Here is a 24,241-nt window from a genome sequence, read left to right as displayed (position 1 = left end):
AAGATGTGTGACAACACTCCTTAATTACATTACTACAAGATTACAAGATTAGTTGGAGGAAGATTGTTCTTGTAGTTCTTATGAGCAATGAATAAAATTTGAAGTCATGGTAAGATCAAGTTCTTTGGAAGCCATGGCAACTGACGATGAATGAAGGTTGACGAGTAAAGCCTCGTGTTCCACGGTATCTAGAATTTTGGTTTGATGAAGAAATGAAGAAACAAGCCATCAGGGTTATTGTGGAAGAAGCTTCTGAGGAGGTGTTATTTTCAGCAATGGAATTGAATGAATTAACTATTTCCAATTTCAATCACATGGACTGGCTTGATATAATACTTTTTAGCACACGGGAGAAAAGCCAACCAAAGCTAACCTTAAAACCATTTACATTACTTTACAAAGGTAGCCACATACTATACCTATTATTTTCTAATAATATAAGCCAAAGTCCTGCACCAAGTGACATGAAATAGATTATATCGGTAACCCTGGCCTACACGGGAGAAAAATAAAACACAAGGATAATGAAATCAAATGCTTTAGCAAAGTCTAAAAAATTACCTCAAAACCTTTATGCCTTGGTTTGTGACACCTATAAAAGCTGAGCCATCTAACATAATTTTGCAGTTCTCAAATAGGCTAACAAAAACTCACTTTAGCCGGCAAACATAGCTTAATACAAAAATGCCTTCCAAGAGGCTTCAATGGAGATCCTTAATACTTGGTTGTTTTCAGGCCAAGAACCAACAACCCTTGGATGCTCCAAACATAGTTTCGAAAAAGTCTTCATCGAGTAGAATCTTCCTCTCTGATTTAAGCCTCAGCGATTATTCATCACTCTCTATCATGAGTGATTTGTCCAATTCTCTGGTGGGATCAAATCTGCGTATTTTCTCCTACCAGGAGCTCAAGGAGATCACGCACAGCTTTAGCAAATCCAACATTCTTGGGGAAGGTGGGTTTGGGAAAGTGTATAAAGGCTTCATCGATGATAATTTTAAGCGTGGGTTGAAAGCTCAGGTTGTGGCAGTTAAAGCCTTAAACTTGGATGGAAAACAGGGTCACCGAGAGTGGTTGGTAAGAGTTTGCTAAACCCTGCAAAATTCGATTCCTCTGTCTTTGAAGTGATGAATTTGACTAATTCTTTCTTTTTCTTTTTTTGTAGGCTGAAGTAATCTTTCTGGGGCAGTTGAAACATCGCCATCTGGTTAACTTAATTGGCTATTGCTGCGAAGATGAGCATAGGCTTCTTGTGTATGAATACATGGAGAGGGGCAATCTGGAGGAAAAGCTTTTCAAAGGTACATGCTCTCATTATGAAAGAAAGAGGGAGAAAAAAGGGAAACAAAAGAAAAGTTAAAGCATTTTCTATGATTTCTCACAAAAGGGTTACCCTTCTAAAATGCAGGTTATGTGGCAGCTTTGCCATGGCTAACGAGAATCAAAATAGCACTTGGGGCAGCTAAGGGACTTATGTTTCTCCATGAAGAAGAAAAACCAGTCATATACAGAGATTTTAAGTCCTCAAACATCCTACTAGACGCTGTAAGTTCTCTCTGGCCCTTTTCTTCACTCAGTCTAAGAACATCACAATCTTTCAACCGATTAAAATTTACACAAAATTGACGTGTGTAAACTCATTTTCTTCAGGATTACAATGCCAAGCTCTCAGATTTTGGTTTAGCTATAGATGGACCAGAAAAAGATCAAACACACATTACAACTCGTGTTATGGGCACGCAAGGTTATGCAGCCCCTGAGTACATCATGACAGGTATTGTATTCCATTTAAAACCAATCTCAAGCCAACCCCTTTAATTCCATCCATCAAAACCAAGCTTTAAATTAATGTCATGATCACGATTTTGATTTCGTCAGTCCTTGATGGAAGATGCAGCCTAATTGCGGTCGCATTGACTTCAAAAACTGACATCTTGCGACCGAAATCACAATAACAGTCAAAGACTGTTTTTCAAAACCTTCATTTATTGATTATACTTACACTTACACCTTTTTTTTCTTCTTCATTAGGCCATTTGACAACCATGAGTGATGTATATAGCTTTGGAGTTGTACTGTTAGAGCTCCTCACAGGAAAGAAATCCGTGGACAAAAAACGACCCAGCAGAGAGCAGGATTTGGTGGAATGGGCAAGGCCTTTGTTGAAGGATTCCTACAAACTGGAGAGAATAATGGACCCAAGACTCGAGGATCAGTACTCAAGTGAAGGGGCTAAAAAGTTTGCAGCTTTGGCTTACCAATGTTTGAGCCACCATGCAAAGGGTAGACCCACCATGAGAACAGTGGTTCGGACCTTAGAGCCTCTCTTGAAACTGAAAGACATCCCGGTTGGCCCTTTTGTGTATGTGGTGCCCAGTGAGGAAGACAAAGACATACCCAAAATGAGTGAAAAAGTAACAGAAAATGACCATGTTGTTGAGATCAACCAAATTGATGAGTTAAAACCCAAAGAAGAAGAAAAGGCAGAGAAAAAAGAAAAGGGTCACCACCGGCAACGAAGAAGTCGTCGCCACAAACGTCGTGTTAAGCCCCTGAGGTCTCAAGCCGTTTACTCTGACACTGCTCTGTACAAAACTCTTGGCACAAATCTTTACTCTCCCAAAGAAGCACAGTGAAGAGATGCTCATGGATACCAGTTTTGCATGATTCATCTTCAATTCTTCGAGATGCAATCACAGCTATAGATAGGGAGATTAAAAATTCAGGTTAAATTCCTTGTATTATTTACCGTAAAGATCTCATTTTGAACGTGTAGATAACAACATTAAATGGCTCCGGGAACATGTTGCTGAAAAAAATTCAAGTGACAGTACTTGATCCGAGAGCCTGATGTAAAAATCTAAGGACTTTGATGTTTTGTTATACAGACAAAAACCATCATAGGAGAAGAAAGAGAAATAATGTACGATATACATCTCAGTTTTTTCATTTTTCATTTTTTGTGTAGTTTGATTTTGATATTATCTTTCTAGAAATTCCAACATGTTTTTCAAAGTACTGGTCACTGATGTTACATGTGCCTAAATTCGTTCACGTACTTCTTTAAATTATTCTAATGACATGTACATACATACACCTTTGCAGCCTATAATTAAACACATTTCATATATAAATTAATTGCGCATAGTTTAGCCAGCCCTGTGGTGGGTGCAGTTTATGGAGATTTTTCCAAGTTTTCTACCTTATACCATGACAAATTTGGCCTTTCTCGTTGAGCCTTGGTGTAAAGAAAGTTACAATTGAAGTGTTGTTCTGAAATTTTCCACGTTGTAATTGAAAAGTGTGGCATTTCTAATGGTGCCTTACACTTGAAGCAAAATGAAGATTAAAGAACATAATTAAACTCTATCATCTGCTTCTGGGATTTCTATCTTCTTACCCTCCAAAGCCACGAAGGTTCATTTGAAAAACTAGTGATTTTGAAAGTGAAATGAGCCAAATTATTTTTAGACTTGATCCGTTGACTTCTATCGCTTGTTGACAGGTGGTTGTTTTTATATTGAACTTGTGTGTTGTGTATTAAATTTTTCCAAAACTGTGGCACCCTTGCTGTAATGGATATAGATTCATTCTGCTATGTACCTGGTTTTGTATTTCCTTGTAATTTTTTAAGCCACTTTCATTTTGCGTGTGGAGAATAAAGTAAAGAAAATAAATGACTAAAAGCTTGTCCTGAAGTAGGTTGGAGATAGCCAAGAACTTAACTAACCAGTTAAGGACAAGGTGGGTGTCTGCTGACTGATACGGTCCATTTTAGTGACTTTATCTTCCAATTTATTAGAATCTCAATGAAAAGTTATTCAAGGACTTGATTAAGAGTAATTGGTTTTCATTTTTGCTACGTGAGCTCATATTTCAAGTTTACGAGCTTCAAACTTCCTCGTCATTCATGGCTAGCACCTAAAACAAAACAGAAAAATGACCGACAAGAAAACAACACAATAACATACTTCCAGGGACAAGGTTGGTGTCTGTAGCAGAGTTAATCTATTTGATTAAGGATTAATGAGTCAATGTTTAACTTGGATAAATAATTCGGGTAATTGGCTTATCCGTATTCAATGTTCTAGAATAGGAAGAAAACAAGACAACAATTTCATATCAAATCAATCAGAGTTAACTTTCATTTTGAGCTTGGTTTCATATCACCTTCCTTTACCAACCCCAATCAGAAAATAGTGGGGTTAATGAAAATCACTTGCGGTAAGGCTAAAATCACAAAATAAGAATCTCCAACTGTCCTCCGGTGACATGTCAACGATCAAACCAAAGACTAATACTAATCAAAGATTATATCAATAGAGAAACATTGGCTCACAAATTTATGGCATTTTCTTGAATGTTGCCATTTACAATCTTCCTAATAACACCATTAAAAAAATCATAATTCTGCACTCGCTTTAAATAAGTTCGTGATTAGAAAACAAACACATCCCAGAGAGAAACTGTATGATATTAGGATGTGCAAGCAGACACAAATTTGGTGGTCCAGCAGCCACAAAATCTAGCTACGTAAAGATAAAACAGGTTTGAATATTAAACAAGTACTTTGGATGGTTTATAAAAATCAATCCCCACTAATATTTTTGAGATATTAAGTCATTTTCAAATTCTTGACTTTCCCATAACCAAATATTGATCACAGAATATACAAAAATCTCAAGTCGTGAAATGACATAGTTGTGGTTTTATATATCAATATGTTCAAGATGCGTTGTTCAACGCAGCAGAACAAGGTTAGGCATCATGGCACTTGGAAGATTCAAAACTCTTTAGATATATAATTATCTAGCCATGACTCCGTGCATTCTATTCAAAAGTTTCAAAGAAGGAAGGCCACATATCTGATTCAACATGGTAGAGAAAGAAAGATTTTGTTTAACCTGTAGCAATTGCAGATGGACTGAAAAATGAAACTGTGACTTCAATATTTGTTGCCAACAAGTTGGACTAGAATGTGTCCAATTCATGCGTCCACCCATTCAGTGTGTTCTTAATGCTAAGAAATAAAGTCTAATTCAACTTTATAAAATCAGTTCGTAAAACAAGGTTTATGAGATGATATATCTTAAGTGAATTTTAAACTTAACTCAACTCTAACTTATAAATTGATGTTTATCTGTTATCATGTTAAAAAGTGAACTTTAAATTTCATTCAATCCTACAAAAATTAATTTGTAAAATAATATTTGCATCCATTTATATACTGTTATCTGTGTTCAACACGGGATCATGACCACTTAATGATAACCAAGATATTTTATCTCATTCTTGTATTTTTGGTCATTCCCCATGGTGGTGGTAGCTGAACAACACATCCACAATGGGAACAAATCTTGCAGTTCATGTCATGTTATCATTGCAATGCAAAACCTTTCTCCAATTTGAAGCACAATTCACGTCAATTTGGTATTTTGTCAGAGGAAGTATAGTGTTGGAGTTAGGTTCAGCCCACAATTTTGTATCCACAATCCATTCATATGACAAACCCTAGGAAACATTTGTCCAAGACTGTCTTCTCAATCTATTATTATTATAATTTAACAGAAGCATCAGTTTCAATAATATTGTGCAAGTTTCTTTTCTTTCTTACTCATTCCTTTTAGCATCATTTTCTTGAATTTTTTTCTTCACCCCACTATCGTGCTGATCAAGACTCTGTCTACATGTAATACTCATTTATCATATGTGAATCTAATTAACCTAAACAACGTTCACATTAATTGTTTAAGATTACTGTAATTTGTAACACTAATTGCCTCAAAGTAATTTCTGATCAGTTGTCGTTGATCTTAAATATAAACACAATTTCATTCTTACTTACGTTTTTTCGAAAGCAATTTATGCATATTGTATATGGAACTAAACAAAATATATCTCCAAAAACTGAAACTGGGCAAAGATTGAACACTTGGTCAAGGGCTAAAATAATATTTAACGTTGGCGTGACAGAATGCACAACTTAAAGCGAACTTGCTTACGGTTATCACTGCATCATCGTTTTTTCTAGTTGAATATCGAGTTTTGCATTTTTCATATGAAGAAAACTATACCCTATAGTTTAATGGCAAGGATAAATTTCAGAGATAGGTTTTCAAATTATCTTACATAATTAAGTTGTTAGCACGTCGATGTCATGTGAATTATGCATAATTAATCTTCTTGGTGTTAGATAAATTAATGCTTAATCTTACAAATAAAAAAAAAATGACAACGATAGAGTAAACAATTTTACCATGACGTCATCAAATTTTACATTCAAAGCACCAATACATTCCAGAACATTTTGTTCCCCTCTTAGAGCCACCGTATTAAAACTACTCATTGCATTAATTAAACGTGAAAATAAATGAAGGAAACCAACATTGTCCATGTTTATGTTTTTCATAACGAAACCTAATTTTTTTATTGGAGAGAAAATCTTGTTCGTTTTAATACAAAATTATTATTTTCTATATTTGATGGTAGAGTTTATCTGCAAACATTTAAAACATTTATGTATTTAAAACATAAATTTCGAAATCTCTGGCTAAATTGAACGGTTTTATATTTATTAATTCGTGCGTAAAGTTAAGTCATAATTCAAGTGTTTATTATATATTAATTGAATAAATATTAAACTAAAAAATAATAGGTAAGAAGTTTGACGAATTTCAGAAGCTGACATCTTGTATACGAAATTGGTGTGACACCAATTCAAACTTTTTAGTATTTTAAAAAAACCACTTTCATATTAGCTACTTCAATGAAATAATATTTTCAAAATTTTAATTTATTTTGCTTGTCTGTTAAGATTTCCCGTTAACTATTTTAAATAGGATTTATCCAAGATTCCATGATAATCGTAGTGTATTTTTATTTATTTGGATTAGCAATTTACAAACAATGATATTTTAAAAGGATTTTACGAAAACTATTTTCAAAAGTAAATACTATCAAAATTAAGATAAAAATGATAGATTTATTAAAATTAGCTCATCTATTTCTCTTGTACTCTCGAAATATATATATATATATATATATATATATATATATATATATATATATATATATATATATATATATATATATAATATGTGTGTGTGTGTGTTTGGATAAATATTGTGATAATTATCTAACATTATAAAAAATAGTTTTACTATTGATAAAATAAAAATATCTACTATGGTAAAACGGTTCGTGTTAGCCTATCCAAGTCGTGTTGAGCCAGTCGAATATAACAAAAGGGTTGTGAGACATAGCCTGTTCTGTTATTGGGTTGACCAGTTGACTCGTCAACTTTTCATTTTTTAATTTTTTTAATGGTTAAATGGCTTAACATTCTTTTTTTTCTGGTGCGTTTTTATACATCTTTTTTGTACTTTTTCTTTTTGGCTAAATGGGCTTATAAATTTTGCAGTGCAATTTAGGTTGTTGCTTTCTTCACTATCTCTCAAGTGCTTCTACACTTTTCTACTATTTTTTATATTCCAAAAATATTTTACATATTTTACATATTTTTTTTTATTCCAAAAATACCCTACACTTCCTTACTATCCTCAACAATCTTTCTCTTTCTCTCTCTGCATTAATAGAGCATTCATATGGCTTAGATTTAAACTTGTGATATATTACAAAATATAAAATTCAGAGGAAACTTCAATATTAGTGCTTCTACCACTTCCATTTTATAAACTTAAAAGTTAGATGCAAATACAAAATAATAAACATAATAGTATTAATAGTAAATAATATATTATTATTATTATATACTAACTTTATAATGACGAAAGAACTAAATAAATTCTAAATCTTTAACAAATAATTTTTCTTTTATATTTTAAGTATTTAATAATATTTTTATATTATTTATCTAATAAATTAAATACTTTATTCAAGTTATTTGAGTCAAACATGTCAGTAAGTTAAAACATAATATAATGCTAAAAATTATAGATATTAAATGTAAAAAAAACACACACATATATATAAACATTTTTGTAGAAATTTAGAACAAAACTTTACCATTTATTAAGTAATTTGAAGAAAAAAAAATATATTGAATAGTGAAAATAAGATTGAATCAAACTTATTTAAGGGAAAGTGTAAATAAAATTTTGCAATATATCAGAAGTTTAAATAAGAGCCATGTGAATGCTCCATTAATGTGAAGAGAGAAAGAGAAAGATGGTTGAATATAGTGGGGAGATGTAGGGTATTTTTGGAATAAAAGAAAATAGTGGGGAGATGTAGAGTATTTTTGGAATAAAAGAAAATAGTGGGGAGGTGCTGGAGCACTTTGGGGTGGTGGAGGGAGCAACACCCTGCAATTTATTGTAGGTGTCACGCCTTCCACTACCATCCCTTGCTCCCTTCACCTTCCCAATTTATTTTATTTCCAAAACTACCCTTCTGTTTTAACTTTTTTACTTTTACCTTTTGAGATTTTTAACATATTTCAAAATCCTAATTTTACCACTCACTTCTTCACTCCCGCGGCTGCACCCCACCACCACATCTTTCACAGATTCTCTCTCACTTGTCATTTTCGTTTAAGTTTTTCTTCTTCCTTCTCTTTCTTTTTCTTTCAACCTTCTCTTCCTCACTTCCCTTTCCCTTTTCTGTTTGCTTCCTTCCATTGTTGATGTTGATTTCTGGTGCGGAGGAGCGTAGATCTAGCGGGATCTGGTTTTTCATCTCCATCCTAGGTTAGTTTAAATTTGAAAATCTGTTTGGTTTTAACATGTGTTGTTGCTGTTTGTTCGTTGTCCGTCGCGAAGGCCAAAACGGATATGGGACATCCATTTTACCTTCAACGGATGTTGACATCCGTTTAAGGTTAAAATGTTTATTTGAGGGTTTATCACGCACCTAGGACGAGAGGAACATCACACCTTCACCTTCAAGCACGACCACCACCAACACCGAACTCTCGCAACGCTGGATTCTCACACCACCAAATGAAATTCGCCAGACTCTCACAGCACACACAGTAAAACAATGAAAGAGAAAGAAATAAACATTAAAGAGAGGAAGAAAAGCTTGTTTGCGAAGAAGAGCTTTTGATATTGCCGCACTGCATGCATTCATCCGAGGACCAGAAATAGGTTATCGTTGGAGTGGGTAGAAGGTAACAAATATTAACCCTAAAAATAAAATTTTATTGAAGGACAAATCAGGAACGAGGAGGTGCTTGGAACAAGGGATGGTGGTGTAGGGAGCAACACCCTTTATTGTATAGTTTTTGTGGTTTTGTTTACTAAATGGATTGGTAATGAGACACTTACAAGTATCTATTTCTAATTATATTTATCCTTAAATATGATTAAATTAGTAATCACAATATATTAAAAAATATAACAAAAATAAATAAAGATTCAACAAGAATATCATGAGATTAAGTCAATTCAATTCTTTCATAGCTTATCAAACATAAATTTTATTAAGATAGTGTATAGCTGAATTATATAGTTAAATAAGGATAAAAATTGAAAATTATATTTAAAGTGCATGATGGAAATTATATCATTAATATAGTATCACATTGGGTTGAATATTCTCTATCACAGCATAATATACTATTACCAATAACACAATTACTAGAAGAATGTAAAACTTTTAAAATATACAAATGATTATATCAAACTAAAATCTCTCAAAATATTCTCAATTACAAAGTTTTGGTAGCTATATATATATATAAACAAACACAAGTGTGTGTATCTCTGTCTACCTAATACTTATTGATCATAAACTGAAAAACTTATGGCTCGATTACAAACTTATCTGATCTGATAACACTTTAAAATAATTAATCAATAATTAAAGGAGACGTGACCTTTGAAAAGTGTACTATAAATTATATAAAGCACCTTCTATAACATTACCTATATGCTATATCATTTATCTTTTTCAGCTTGCATAGGCATGAAAGTCTTCTTGTATACACACAACCTTGGGCAAACATGATCCTTAGAGAACATCTAGAAATATATTTGTAAAAGTGAGTTAGAAAAATATTTTAAGTATTTTTTATAAATAATTTTATTATTTCTCATTTTCACAAATTTATTTGAGGAAATACAGAAACTGGTTTTTTGAAATTTAATTCGTTTTATAAATTACGAGAACTAAATTTCGCGATATAAGAAATAGTTTCCATAAAAGAATATTTGTTGTAAAAAAGTTAAAAGAAATAAACAAACGGTGCAAATAACAAAAGCAGTGTGCGAATAGCATGACCTTGCTAATTTGGGCTTACAACATATTTAGTATTTGGAGAGTTGTCTCTCCACCACCATCAACCGCTCCTTGTACCACTCCATACCTAATTTGCTAAACGGATGTCAACATCCGTTTTATCTTCAACGGATGTTGATATCCGTGAATGGATATTAACATCCGTTTACATATTTTATATTTTAGTTTATTGTTTTTATTTAAAAAAAAAACTTCAACGGATCTGGTCACATCGTTAACGGAAGTGCCACATCCATTTAAAATGGTTTTTAAAAAGTATTTTATTTATTATTTAAATAATAATATATAAATTAAATTAATAATAATTATTTTATTAAATAAAATAAAATTAATTTATAAATAATTTAAAAATAAATAAATAATATTTATATATATTAATTTAAAATATAAAAAATTAAAAAACTAAAAACTAAAAAAAAACTAATTCAACTGATGTCACCACATCCTATTAGTAGATTTATAACAAAATTTTTAATTATTATTTAAATAATAATACATAAATTAAAATTAATAATAATTATTTTATTAAATAAAACAAAATTAATTTATAAATAATTAAGAAATAATTTTAAAATAATTAAATAATATTTATATATTAATTTAAAATACAAAAATTAAAAAACTAAAAAAAAATATTCAACGGATGTCACCACATCCGTTTTAATATATTTATAAAAAATATTTTAATTATTATTTAAATAATAATACCTAAATTAAATTAATAATAATTATTTTATTAAATAGAATTAAATTAATTTATACATAGTTAAGTAATAATTTGAAAAAAATTAAATAATATTTATATATTAATTTAAAATACAATAAATTGAAAAACTAAAAATAAAAAAAAAAAACTCAACGGATGTGACACATCCATTGAAGAATTTTTTCTTCAACGGATATTAACATCCGTTGAAGGAAAGAGGTGAGATGTAGGATCTTTTAAAATATAAAAGATAATTTTGAAATTTAAAAAAAATGTGGTGGTGCAGAGGGAAAAGTGGGGTGGTGTAGGGAGTAACCTCCTCTAATATTTGTAATTAAGGATGTTACCAAATACTGTACTAAACTAAACAATGGTTTATTCAACTAAATTAAAATTAAAAACATTGAACTGTTAAAACTAAACTAAATTAAACTATTTATTAGTTTAATTCTTAAAACCACTAAAAAATTTATATTAAAATTTACATTCTATTAGTACTCTTTCTGGGCATATAATTAAAATTTTATACCGTTGTGTTAGATTTTCAAATAGCAGGAGCACTGGTCTGACAGAGAATTCACGGAGTTAGATCATATATCTAGATTCACATAAATTTGTGACAGACATTTGTGTTGCCTTGTCCCTGGTTTTTGATTGGTGTTCATGACGTAGTTAAGATATTTTTCAACTAAATTGACATTTTAAAAAGAGGAGATTTTCAGAATAAATATGATTAATCTATAATATGTGATAATAGATTTTAGCTATTTTAAAGTTATTTTATTTTATTGGCTTAATGAACAGAGTTAGTGATATTTCTTTTTTCACTATTTGGCTTTTTGTCTCATTGCATTATTGGAGCCAAAGTTGTCTTTAATAAAAATAATGAAAAAGTAGTCAATCATTATATTTTTATAAGGTAATACATAATATTTTACAAAATTTTAATAAAATACATAATTTATTTTCTTATTAAATTTAAATCAGTATAATAATAAATAAATAATAAATTAATAAAAAATAACATGCATATTATATTAAAATATTGTACGAAAATTGTGTAAGAATATTTTTTTCTTTTTATAAAAATGTTGACCTACGGGGTGACATAACCTGACACTATGTTCAGTTATGATTCAGATAAGACACACAAATGAATTCATTTAAATATTTAAATAATAGGTTGGATTTAAACTATTATTAAGAGAATTATCAAATTTGGATTAGATGCGGTGATTCCTTTATTTACCAAGACACTTTTACTGGTATTTTAATTTTCTATTTTTAATTATTATGTGTACGGATCCAAATATCTGTTGCTCATGCAGTATACATAGCACACATATAAGAATTTACTATTTTCTAAATGAAACATGCTTTCTTAAATATTAATTACCTACAAGTATTGTATGAAGATTTCTATACGAAAAAGGTGAAACAAATAAACCGATAACATGCATAGAAAATAAAATGCATGGGTGATATGATGGAAGGGCATTCAAGTGTTTTAGATAGAAGATTAGTTTTAAGAAAATGTTTATAAAAGTCTAATATTCAGATTATAGTAATTAAGAAAAGTAAAAACACATTTTACTGAGTGAACAAAGGATTACATACTTTAAGTTATACATGTGTTATTGCACTCATTACATCATGATTCTATTGCAGCAAACATAAAAGATAAATGTTTTTGTCATCCAACATTAAACAAGACAAGACCCTTTATTCCTATGATCTTACTAGAGAGAAAAGCTATAGCCAGATGCATTCCTCAGAGAGAATAAAGATGGTGTGGAAGTCTAGGTTCAAGAAGTGTTTCCAGAGGAATTTTCTTAGGTGTAGACAACCCAAAAATCTCATCCATGTTCAAATCCTCTTTCTTCACATTCTGAGGCAGTCTCCAGTTGAATCCGTGCAAGAGGTTGGCCAAACTTGATTGAATGACCTTAAGGCCAAGAGGGTACCCTGGACACATCCTTCTGCCAGCACCAAATGGCAGCAACTCATAGTCATGACCTTTCACATCAATGTCCTTAGACAGAAACCTCTCTGGTTGGAATTCATTTGGGTTGTCCCAAATTGCAGGATCTCTTCCAATAGTCCATACATTCACAAGCACTTGAGTCCCTTTAGGGATGTCATACCCTCCAACATGGCAATCCTCTCTGGCCATTCTTGGCACCAACATTGGTGCCACAGGGTGCAACCTCATCACTTCTTTTGAAATGGCATTAACATAAGGTAAATTCACAATGTCCTTCTCTTCAACCCATCTTTCTCTTCCTATTACCCTGTCTAGCTCCTCTGTTGCCTTCTTGAAAATCTCTGGTCTTCTCAGTAGCTCTGAGATTGCCCATTCCACTGTTACAGCAGAACTCTCAGTCCCACCAGCTATTAGGTCCTGGTTTATGCACACAGGTAACTATCTCAGCAAATCTTTCTATTAATTAATCACTCAAATGTAAAATTATTATTTTTTTCTTAAAAGTAGTCATTAATTTACAAGAAAACTTAAAAAATATTAAATAAATGTAAAAATTTATATGTGTGAAAATATAATTACAAAGTAAGTACTTTAGATAAAATTACCTTATTTTTGTAACCTATATCATTTTGTCTCATAGGTTAAAACTAAATGAAGAATATGATCACAAGTTTTTCAAAGCTGACTTAGTTTGTACATTCAATAAACGGGCATACATGAAAGATACATATATTGGATGTATGCGTTGTTTTTCTATATCTTATAAGACTTGCAATTTAAACTTAATTTTTCCATAATGCATCTGTATGGTGGATATGTTTAGTAATTACTTCAAGAAGACGAGGTGCATTAATAGTTTAACAGGACAAGGACCATGAAGATAATGTAACTTTATTTCTAAAAAAAGTTAAGATAATGTATCACGTATGATTGACTGTAAAAAACTATAGAAGAGTGTGAAAATGGTTTAGTTAAGCTATCACGTCATTGATAAAGTAAAGTACGATGGATGATGGAAAATAGTAAGAGTGGGGTGTGATAAGTACCTGAGTAAAAGCCTTGACGCCATGCCTCTCAAGCTTCACCTCAAGAGTGGGATCTTCAGCAAGTTGCAGAAGAAGATCGACCATGTCCTTTGCGACATAATCCTTAACACCTTTCTTCCTCTCGATATGTTCGTCCAAGACGTGTTCCATGAACCTGTCGAACTTCTTGCTGAGAGTCTTCATCCTCTTTATGTAACCCTGCAGGTCAAGGAAGTTAATCCAAGGAATAAAGTCTCCAATGTTCAACACCCCATTAAGCAAAAACAGCTCGTCAAGCATCTTTTTAAACTCCTCGGGCGAAACGATGGCGTTTTCGGACTCTTCCAGGTACTTCTTCCCCAACACCATGCGACTTATGACGTTCAGACTCAAACTGGAAAGGTGGTCTTTTATTAAAACCGTTTTGTTAGCGGAATTGAAGAGATGGTTGATCAGACCACGCAGCTCTTCTTTTCTAATGTATTCGTATTCTTCCAGGCGTTTTGCACTGAACAATTCCATCAAGCACATTCTACGAGCCTGGCGCCAGTACGGGCCGTATTGGGACCAAGTTATGTCGGAGTAGTTGTAGGTTGTGTATTTGCCGGCAGAGAATTTGGGCCTGCCGGCGAGGGTGGCGTCGTGAGTTTTCAGAATGGCCTTTGCCATTTCCACAGAGGAGCCTACCACCACCGGATTTGACCCGAACCAGACGTGCAGGATGGGCCCGTATTTTTGACTGAGCTCGTGGATCGACCGGTGGGGGAGGGAACCGATTAGGTTGAGATTGCCTATAACGGGCCAGGGCTTTGGGCCCGGGGGCAGGTTGTATCGGCGGCGGCGGAGACGGCGGAGGAAGAGGAGGAGAACAAGAAAGGCTGCGAGAAAAGCGGGAGCGGTAGAAGGCAGTGATGGGAGTTGTAGTGCCATTGCAGGGTTTTGAAGTGTTTGTGATGGAAGTTTGAGTGAGTGAACGGGGTATTTATATGGAAAATGGTGGAGTGAGTGGGAAGGTGATAGAAGTGTGGTTGTTAGAGAAAGAAGATGATTGGGTTGAGTAGTGAGAGAGATAGAAATAATTGAGATTGTTTCTGTGATATTTCATGATTGACTTCAAAAGAGAGCTTAAAAGTGAGTCTTGGTATTCGCCGTCAACGGACGAACCTGCTTCGACGCTGTGGCTGCGTGTTCCACATCTCTAAACTTTGGTCATATAATGAACCCACTTTTTTGTGTTTTGTCTCACTGTATGGTTGTTGATAAAGTAGTTTTTTCAGTGGAACTAATTAAATATGTCCTAACGCTTATTTTTTTTACAATAATGACAGGTGACAGAACCTTTCAAAGTCTAATTCATTGGAGTACATGTCTTTCAAACTCTAATTCATTGGACTACATGTCTAAGTGAAAGAAATAATTAAAGTTTAGAAAGTGGAAAATATGTGTGATATAAATTAAAGGAACGGTTTTGATGATAGGAGTAAAATTTAAATTTTCAAATTTTCGTGTCACTTCTCTGCATGCACCATTCATTTTCAACCTTCTGAATCTTCTCCTTCTCTCTACCATCTCCACCTTTTCTCTAATAAAATCTCATCTTTTCTTCTTCCGATCACCTCTTAGACACCGTTTGAACTCTCCCGGCGTCAAGGGCTTTCATTTAAACCGATCGAGTTGTGGTTCTAAGCTGGTGAGTTACTTTCTCCTTAGCACGTTTGTTTCATTTCACATGCAAACCTAGATTTCTGGTTGCATGAGTGGACCATCTTAATCTGAGTATTTCTGGTCTTCTGTTTGGTTTAGTTTCTTAAAGCGTGATTGTCGAACGCAAAGGTCTCTAGTAGTAGTGAGCTATATTCTGCATCTGTGAGTGTTCGGTTACGTTTAGAAGTAAGGGAAGCTTATATAATTTGATTAAGATTCTTGTTTTGAATGGTTGTATGTTTGTATGATACTTTGTTTGATTATTTGATGAATATGAAATATTTGTGTTACTGCATGTTTGGATGTGTGGATGGATGATTGATTATGGTGTGAACTGAGTTGAAAGAGGGTTTGATCTTCAAACTGCAGTATTCTGAGTAAATTCTGTAATTGTGGTCGAGCGTCATTCGTAATCGTTCGATTCTTCATGGAAGTGTAGAATCTTAACTGAATTCTCATGCTTTAGGGATATTGTTTGAGAGTCACTCAGTAATACTCTGCAGAATTATGTAAACTATAACCGAGAGTCAGTATTGACCGTTCAGTTTTCCTTTGAGTGTCCGTCTAAACTAAGTTCTTATTCTGTAGAAAACTTAGTTAATGACAATCGTTTTATATTATTAGATATATGTAAATGAGCGTTCGGTCTAAATATAGTTCTCCTTTAGGTTTCTTAAACAGTTTAGTTAATGTATTCTATACTAATTAAAGTCGTAGATGTTATCGTTATTTTTCATAAAAAAAATAATAAGTGTGGCGTAATTGTGTGTGTGTGTGTGTGTGTGTATATATATATATATATATATATATATATATATATATATATATATATATATATATATATATATATATAGGTCTCAGTAGCGCTCGTTCTTGATAAGTGCTTGGTCTTGGACCAGTGCTCGGTCTTAAACCAAGCGCTCGGTCTCGTTTTAGTAATCTATTATTACCGTTTTTAAAATAAGAGCGTTCGGCCAAACTCCATAGCGTTCGTTTCTTCATAGTATCTCATCAGTTATTAGTATTTGGTGTCAAACAATATTGGTCTATAAATGGTGTTCGGCCTAGAGTCTTAGTACTCAGCCTAGGCTTCTTGGCGTCCACTTTGAACTCTTAAGGGTGAGTTCATTGAAGCGGATAAATTTGTAAATAACGCTCGGTCATGTTAGTTTCTAAGAAGTGTTATTCCATTCGGACTTGTGTTATGATGAGAAAGTGTGATCTTATTTCAGTTGAATATATTGATGATGAAGTATAAGGGAATTTGAAATGTGATGCGAATGAAATAGTTTGGTTATGAAAGAGTATTCCAGGGAGGAATATCTCAGAAAGTGGTTATTGAATGGTAAAGTATGAATGGGGGCAAAGCTTAGCGGGCGTTTATCCTGATATTTCGTGATTACTCATTCTCACGTAGAGAGGAGTAAGTCATGTGTGGGAATGGCAGGAGGTCCTAGTCCATAAGGTTAACTTGGACGGAACGGATTAACCTCGGGTGGCAGCTGTTGAGGGTATCCCAGTTACTACATCACTAGGGTGCACAAACGTCGTAGCTACACAAGATTCATACAGTTCGGACAGTCAGAGTCAAGTGGTCGGTCCTTGCATGCCATGATGTATGAATTATGATTTGGTTGTTGTTTGATTTAATCACGAAAATTATATGTTTTATTGAATCAATTAAATTACATAAACTTACCCTATTTATTCTCTTGTCTGTGTTGTACGTTCGGTTGTTTGTCCTGTTGCAATGATCATCCATGTGGATGTGAGCATAAGGAGAAGAGTTGTTGGAAGAAGCATTGGAAGAGGTGGCAGTGAAGGCCGAACCTTAGGAACGTTCGGTTATTATTGCTACTATGTTCTGTAGAATCGTTCGTTATTGACATTTTGGAAACCGTTCGTTTTAGGCGGTAGAATTTGTAAAGTTTTAAATTCTGTAGTATTTTGTAAGGTCGTCCGGCCATAATTGTGCTTCCGATCTTTTGTAAGACTGATCTGTCATATTATTAATATGTGATTATTCTCTTATATGGTTTATACTGTATTTTTGTAATGTTACAAGAGGAATTATATTTAATATAAAAATAAAATAATTATAAATAAATAGATTTTTATATTTTTTAAAAATAGTATTAAATAAATGTAAATTTATGTATATCAAAATATATATTTTTTTATTTAAAAATTGAGATGTAACGGGAATTCGTGACAACAGCTGCAGCGGTCGCAATAATGGGCACTGTGACATAATGTAATAAGGTGGATATTTTAATCTTTTCAATTTCCATGAGATGTAGTTAGTAATAACGAGGTTCCAGAAGAAATAAGCAGTTGGGCCTTAGGGTAGGTCCAGATTTGTTATCCATAACTTCAATTATAATTTCTTAAATTAACCTTATTTATATTATTTTCGTTTCAAAATTTTAATTAAATTTGTTGACATTTATAAAATACTGACGACCTTTAATTTATTTTCATTCTCTCAATGTTTCACTTAATTTTTTTAATAATTACTGCTCATTTTAATTAATTGAGTGTTTATATCAAATTTCAAAAGTTGATGTTTCTTTTTATGTTATTTTCAACTACTAGTGATGGAAACAGAAACTCCTTGTTTCACGTGATCATGCCAAAGTATCTTTTTTATGTATATATTATATTACTCATCCCTCACTCACATAGATTATTCTTTCTGCTGCACTCACTTTATAAAATCATTTTTTTAATACAATAAAAATTCTTTTGGGATTAGCATGATTTCAGAAATTACAATAACAGGTTAATTATATGTGAATAATAATAGAGATTTTAAAAAATCATTATTCATTAGATAATTCTAAGAACAGCATTTTTAAGCAATATGTAATCAAACATTTAATTATTAGTTTATTGACATGTGTTTTTATAGAATACACTTTATCAAAATTCATATATATGTCTGTTAAATTAATAAAAAAGTTATGAATTTAAGAGGAGACAGTGACATTAAGTTTAATGGTATAATGTTTTGAACAGTAATGTGTCTATTTAGGAGCAGCTTGTGAATGCGACAAAACTGTGGTTGTTAAACAAATAAGATCAATTTTTTTATAAAAAAACCAAAAATGGCGAGTCTATTCATTTCATTTTTCAAGAAGTAAATGTGGTCTTTTCATGTTATATATCTACCAAAAACATCTTCATGAAAAAAATATATTTTTTAGATATAGACAATTTTTTATATTTTATTTAATATGAGATTTGCTTACGCTATGAATAAATAAAGATATTTTAACAAAATTATTGAGATTAATAAATTATAATGACATTAACTGATTTCCCTAGGCATATAGTAAATAAATAAACATTCTAAGTCAAACTATAGTGGAGTTTTTTTAATACGTTCCCCTACTTTCTAAAAATCTTAAATTAAAAATTAATTTAATAGTTGTTTTTTAATATTTTATTGAAAATCTTCTCTAGTTAAGAAAAATAGTTTTTTCAAACATTTTCCATTTCATCTTTTAATTTTTAATAACTAGGTGCAAGTTATACTAATGGAATAATTTTATTTTAAAATATTTTTTATGTTAATTAAACAGTCTAACATATGTCTGAATTTAAACATAACAATAATGTGACATATCTAGAGTTGTTTCTAAAGGTAAGAAATGCCCTAAACATAATGCCCTAAAGTTGGATATTATAATTACCCTGAAATGCTCAGAAAGTACGTCACAGCCATAATTAAAAAACAAAAAAGGAACGTAAAGTATTTTTTTATGGAAAATGACACTTGAACAACCATTTTTGACAACATTTAGACACGCGCACACGTGTCTAAATTTGAGTGGTCCAGTTGGAAAAATTAAATGAAAATAGACCACTCAAATTTAGACACGTGTGCGCGTGTCTAAATGTTGTCAAAAATGGTTGTTCAAGTATCATTTTCCATTTTTTATTTTAAATATGCACTATATATAATACAAAGTTTTTTTATGAATATTTGGACAGTAAATCATCTTAGAATTATTTTTTTTTAAAAAAGTGTAGCTTAAACTATATATTGAACCTTTTCTATGGTAACTTATTTTAGAATTTGTTCTCTGAATATAAACAGCTTTTATGAGTAAATGTTTGAAGAAACTTGTACTTATAAATTGGGGGTAAGATTTATACTTCTTTCTTCCTACTCAAAAATATGTTTTTTATTTGCTTAATTTGTTTTATCTTAATTAGTTTTATCTTAATTAAATGGTGATATTATGTCATTTACTCAAAATACTCTTCAAAGATTTTAAAATACATTTTTATTTTGAATATAAATTATATCATTCCGAAGTTATCAAATAATGACTGTTTTAAGAACTTAATTTCATTTTGATATCCCAATAACGAAGTTAATTCCTATTCGTGTGCCTCTCTTGACCAAGGTTCGGTTTGCTTAGGAGGAAACAAAAGTCAAAATATTTTAGATTTTAAATTAAAAGAAATATAATTAATAATTTGTATTTGAAAGTTGACATATTAAAATATGTTTGAGTTTTAGTCTTTAAATAAAATACTCTTGTATGATATTATAGTAACCTTTTGTTAGATATCATAAGTATCGTTGAATTACGTAAGCATTAACAAATCGTTTAAAACTAGAAAGAGTTTTATAAATTGTATTCCATTATTTTATTTCAAAAATGTTAAATTAGAAATATAATTTCTATTAATCGAGTTTTATTATTTTATGAAAAACATCATATTTTTATTTGTCTTCTTTCTTAGATTTTAACTTCATCTTTTATGCTTTTTAAGATCTCAGCTTATTTTCGTAAAAAATTGGCATGAGGGAGGCTCCTTCCAATGTTTTCCATCTTTCTCAGCTTATTTGGTTCGATGACATTTTAATTGCTGAGTTAAGAAAATTTATTGAAAAAACTATAATGAAATTAGTTTATTTTACGATAAAGTTTTCACACAAATTGTAAGATTTTTTTAATTTAAAGAATAAAACTTAAATTAAATGAAAATGAATAGGTGTTTTTTTAAAATACTATAATATATTTAAAATATTTTAATATAAAAATTGATCTATCTAAAACTATAAATTATATGTTGCCTAATGTTTTAGTTTTCATAATTATACTCGACAGATTGATATTATGGAAGTTATCCAAGGGAGCTTACTCGCAAAGTGAATTATTCTTATTCATAAAGTATGAGAAATATATGGAGCATTAACATATTATATTAGAATTTCCATGAATTCAAATTACTGAATTGATTAGTATCGCTGGTATGAGATATTAGTGTGAGATATATTAGTTTGAGTTTATTAGTACCACATATCATAAAAGTTGAGCAGTTACATATCATCTTGGACACGCAATCACATCAATGTCCTATATCTCAATCATATCATAAATTAATTATATAGAATAATCAATTATATTCGCATTGTAAGAAAAAATAAATCTTTAACCTTTTTCGAAGCAACAATCCTATCCTAATTAAATAATGGGTTGAATATGCTTACTTAAATAAATGCTTAAATATATCTTTAAATAATTTTTAAGTTTGGATGTGATATAGATTTTTTTAGTGTATTTTGGTTTTAAACTTTATAAATAATTAATATAATTTTTTTAAAAAACAAATAATCATTTCTCAATATCTTTATTTTTTTTTCACAATCTATACACCAGTTGAATTATTTATCTGATTCTTTACTAACTATATCGTTATTTCTCGTTTAAACACGCTTAACCTGATAAATTGTTTTTTTCTTCGAGTTTTTATTTTTTTTTTCTAAGCATTACTTCTTATATGAATCTATCTCTTAAAATGTTACTTATTCTAGTCTTGTTCCAAAACCATAACCTTAAAAGACAACTTCTAAATCCACAAATAAAATATTAAATGTAAGGAAACGTCTTACATTAAATCAAACAATTATCTATAATCAATTTATCCACATTATTGGAAGGACCATTCAAACCATGTTGCATACTCTAAAATATATATAATCATCATCAATCCACTTATCAGTAAAATCATCCATAACTAAAATAAGAAACCATATTAGATTTAATCATAAGTGTGTACCTTTATTATTAATTTAAGATTCTTTCTTTCTTAATAATTTTGTTTTCATCAACTAAATATGTCAAATTGAACTTACACAATTATACACACTAAATAAATGCAATAAATTCACAATCCTAAAGTCAATTTTAAGACTGAACTTCTTTGAATTCTTACACAATATAGCTAAGACTTACACAACAAAAACATACAACCTTACTTCTCATAGTTCATTTAAAATTCGAACTGTTTTGATACAATGTAAAATCTCAATTTTCTTTTTCTAAACAAACATTCATTTAGTACTTAATATCATAAGGTCTTTGTAACTCTAATAATTATAAGTGAGATAATTCACGTTACTCTTCTTATATTAGATGTTAGATATATTAGATTATTAGATATCCTATATAGATATCTTATCTTATCTTTAGTTAATTTGTTATTGTTTCTTATTTTTATTTTGGACTTAATCCATATATCTAGTCTTATAAATATAATATATTCAACACGAGAGATTAGTAACACATATAATTTTTACTATATTCAACACTAGATAATATTGTATTTCAAAATACATTTAAAATAAACTCATAAATATTTCAAAATATGAACTAATTACAGCTTAATATAGTTTTTCAAAAGGTTAAACTATTTATCTAAAATACTCCTATACTAGTTCTTTAGTTCCTCTTTCCAACTCCAATGTTAATATCATCATAAACTCCTATCTTTGTTGTTGTATTTAAAATACAATAATCGTAAAAGAAAAAAAATAAAAGGTACACAAAATTGCAAAAGTGAAAATATTTTTTACAAGAATAAATCACATGGTTAAACTCGTATTGTCTATCAAACACTTAGTTATCTTCTTTAATGTGAGATACAATTGGAGTTAAAATAATCTCATATAACAAATCCTCTTCGATACACTTTAACTGATCCTAGATTAGTATTTCCCTTGAAAATAACTAATTTAAACTATTATATCATAACAAAATTTCTCAAACAAACATACACTAGTACAGTCAGGGGAACCGACAGCAGTTATTTTTGTCTATAGGCAGCAGTTTCTGAACCGAGGCATATTCAGGCGAGGTAAAAAGTCTACTACTTTTGGTCTTGGTCGGGAATCGAGGAATAAAAAGAGAGGATTTGGCCTCGGTTCAGCCCTAACCGAAGCAGTAAAGTTTTCGGTTTTTTAATTTTTTTTTTCGTAGGACTTTATGCCTCAGTTCCCCTTAACCGAGGCATAAAGTCCCACTCTACTGCCTCGGTTCAGGCTACAACCGAGGCAGTAGACTTTTTTTTTTGTTCTCATCCGCAACACATTCTGCTTCGGGTTTGACCATAACCGAGGCCGTAAGTGGTCTTTCGACTTCGGTTTTGACCTGAACCGAGGCATATAAGTACATTTTTTTTTAAAATGATGTCTGTTTCTGCAACATTCCCAACCACAGAAACAGACCTGCATATATTTTTATAACCAGAACAGTCCAGAATAATGCATAAACGTATATTTTAAATGAAAATTATATTAAAACATAAATATATTGAATGGAATCATAAATCAACTTCTTAGAAGCATAAATCAATCCAATGTAATCATAAATCAAGTTTCAAGCATAAATCAATGCAATGTACATGTTAAACTTATAATAATGTAGAAAAGCATAAAACAACTTAGAAACATAAACTTAGAACTTAGTATATCCTAATATCTACTACATACTATTATATAAATGAATTACATATTTAGCAAGTGTTTTCCTCACAAGTTGAATTGACTTCTCTGGAATTGAAGCAGTCCTATTAAATCTTTGCATAAAACACAATGATTTCAATTAGTGTATATGAAATCCAAATATAGAGAACATAAAATTCAAGCCTAAATATTACCGTTTCCCATCCACTGGTGTAATGTGCACGAATGATGGTCATCATCCAAAACATAACGTAGTAACCACATTCATATGACCCTATTTGTCTATTACACTACAATATATCATCATAATTATAAAATGTTAAGTAACATCATTTGAATGGAACCAAATGTAACAAAGTATGGACTAAAATACCAAACCTTAAGGGCAACCCATGCAAGTTTTTTAGCTGTAGCAGTAGATCTCCCATATAATATCATATGTGTTGCGAGAGAACTATTAAAAAAAATTCCTTTAGCATACATTTATATAACAAAAAATTCCACACATTGAGATTTACCAATCTACTACATGTCTAAGAGGGCTGGGAGGAGACTTCTGCAATGAACAAAACCAGACAACCGTGTTCTCCGGTATGGAGATCACAAGTAGCTGCCAATGACACCTGAAATTGATAATAACTTATGAATCATATACCAAAATTAATAAATGAATGTGTTGAAGTTAACAAACTTCACTTACCCATGTATATAAGGGAGAAAATATATCTCCTTCCCCATTCCAAAGCAGGTGGTGATGTATGTCTGGATATCATCAAATTTATTTCTTTCATGAGTCATAG

General features: G+C 31.0%; 2 protein-coding genes across 2 annotated transcripts; one reads left to right on the top strand and one right to left on the bottom strand.

The window, feature by feature from the left end:
* Positions 1 to 456: 456 nt before the first annotated feature.
* Positions 457 to 2,956, top strand: LOC124820108 (putative receptor-like protein kinase At1g72540). Its single transcript, XM_047291745.2, has 5 exons — positions 457 to 1,077; positions 1,166 to 1,301; positions 1,409 to 1,545; positions 1,651 to 1,774; positions 2,032 to 2,956. The coding sequence occupies exons 1-5, from the start codon at positions 685 to 687 to the stop codon at positions 2,634 to 2,636; spliced, it is 1,395 nt and encodes a 464-aa protein (XP_047147701.1). The 5' UTR covers positions 457 to 684; the 3' UTR covers positions 2,637 to 2,956.
* A 9,578-nt stretch (positions 2,957 to 12,534) lies between these two features.
* On the bottom strand, positions 12,535 to 15,155 carry LOC124820109 (trimethyltridecatetraene synthase-like). Its single transcript, XM_047291746.2, has 2 exons — positions 13,997 to 15,155; positions 12,535 to 13,367 (listed from the first exon to the last, which is right to left on the bottom strand). Exons 1-2 carry the CDS (start codon positions 14,903 to 14,905, stop codon positions 12,738 to 12,740), a joined length of 1,539 nt encoding a protein of 512 aa, XP_047147702.1. The 5' UTR covers positions 14,906 to 15,155; the 3' UTR covers positions 12,535 to 12,737.
* Positions 15,156 to 24,241: the final 9,086 nt, after the last annotated feature.

This window comes from Vigna umbellata, chromosome 11 (genome assembly GCF_029865625.1).
Source record: "Vigna umbellata cultivar VRB3 chromosome 11, Vumbellata_1.0, whole genome shotgun sequence".
NCBI lineage: Eukaryota > Viridiplantae > Streptophyta > Magnoliopsida > Fabales > Fabaceae > Vigna > Vigna umbellata.
The sequence above is the reverse complement of the archived record's forward strand: the minus strand, read 5'-3'. Positions and strand labels throughout refer to the sequence as shown.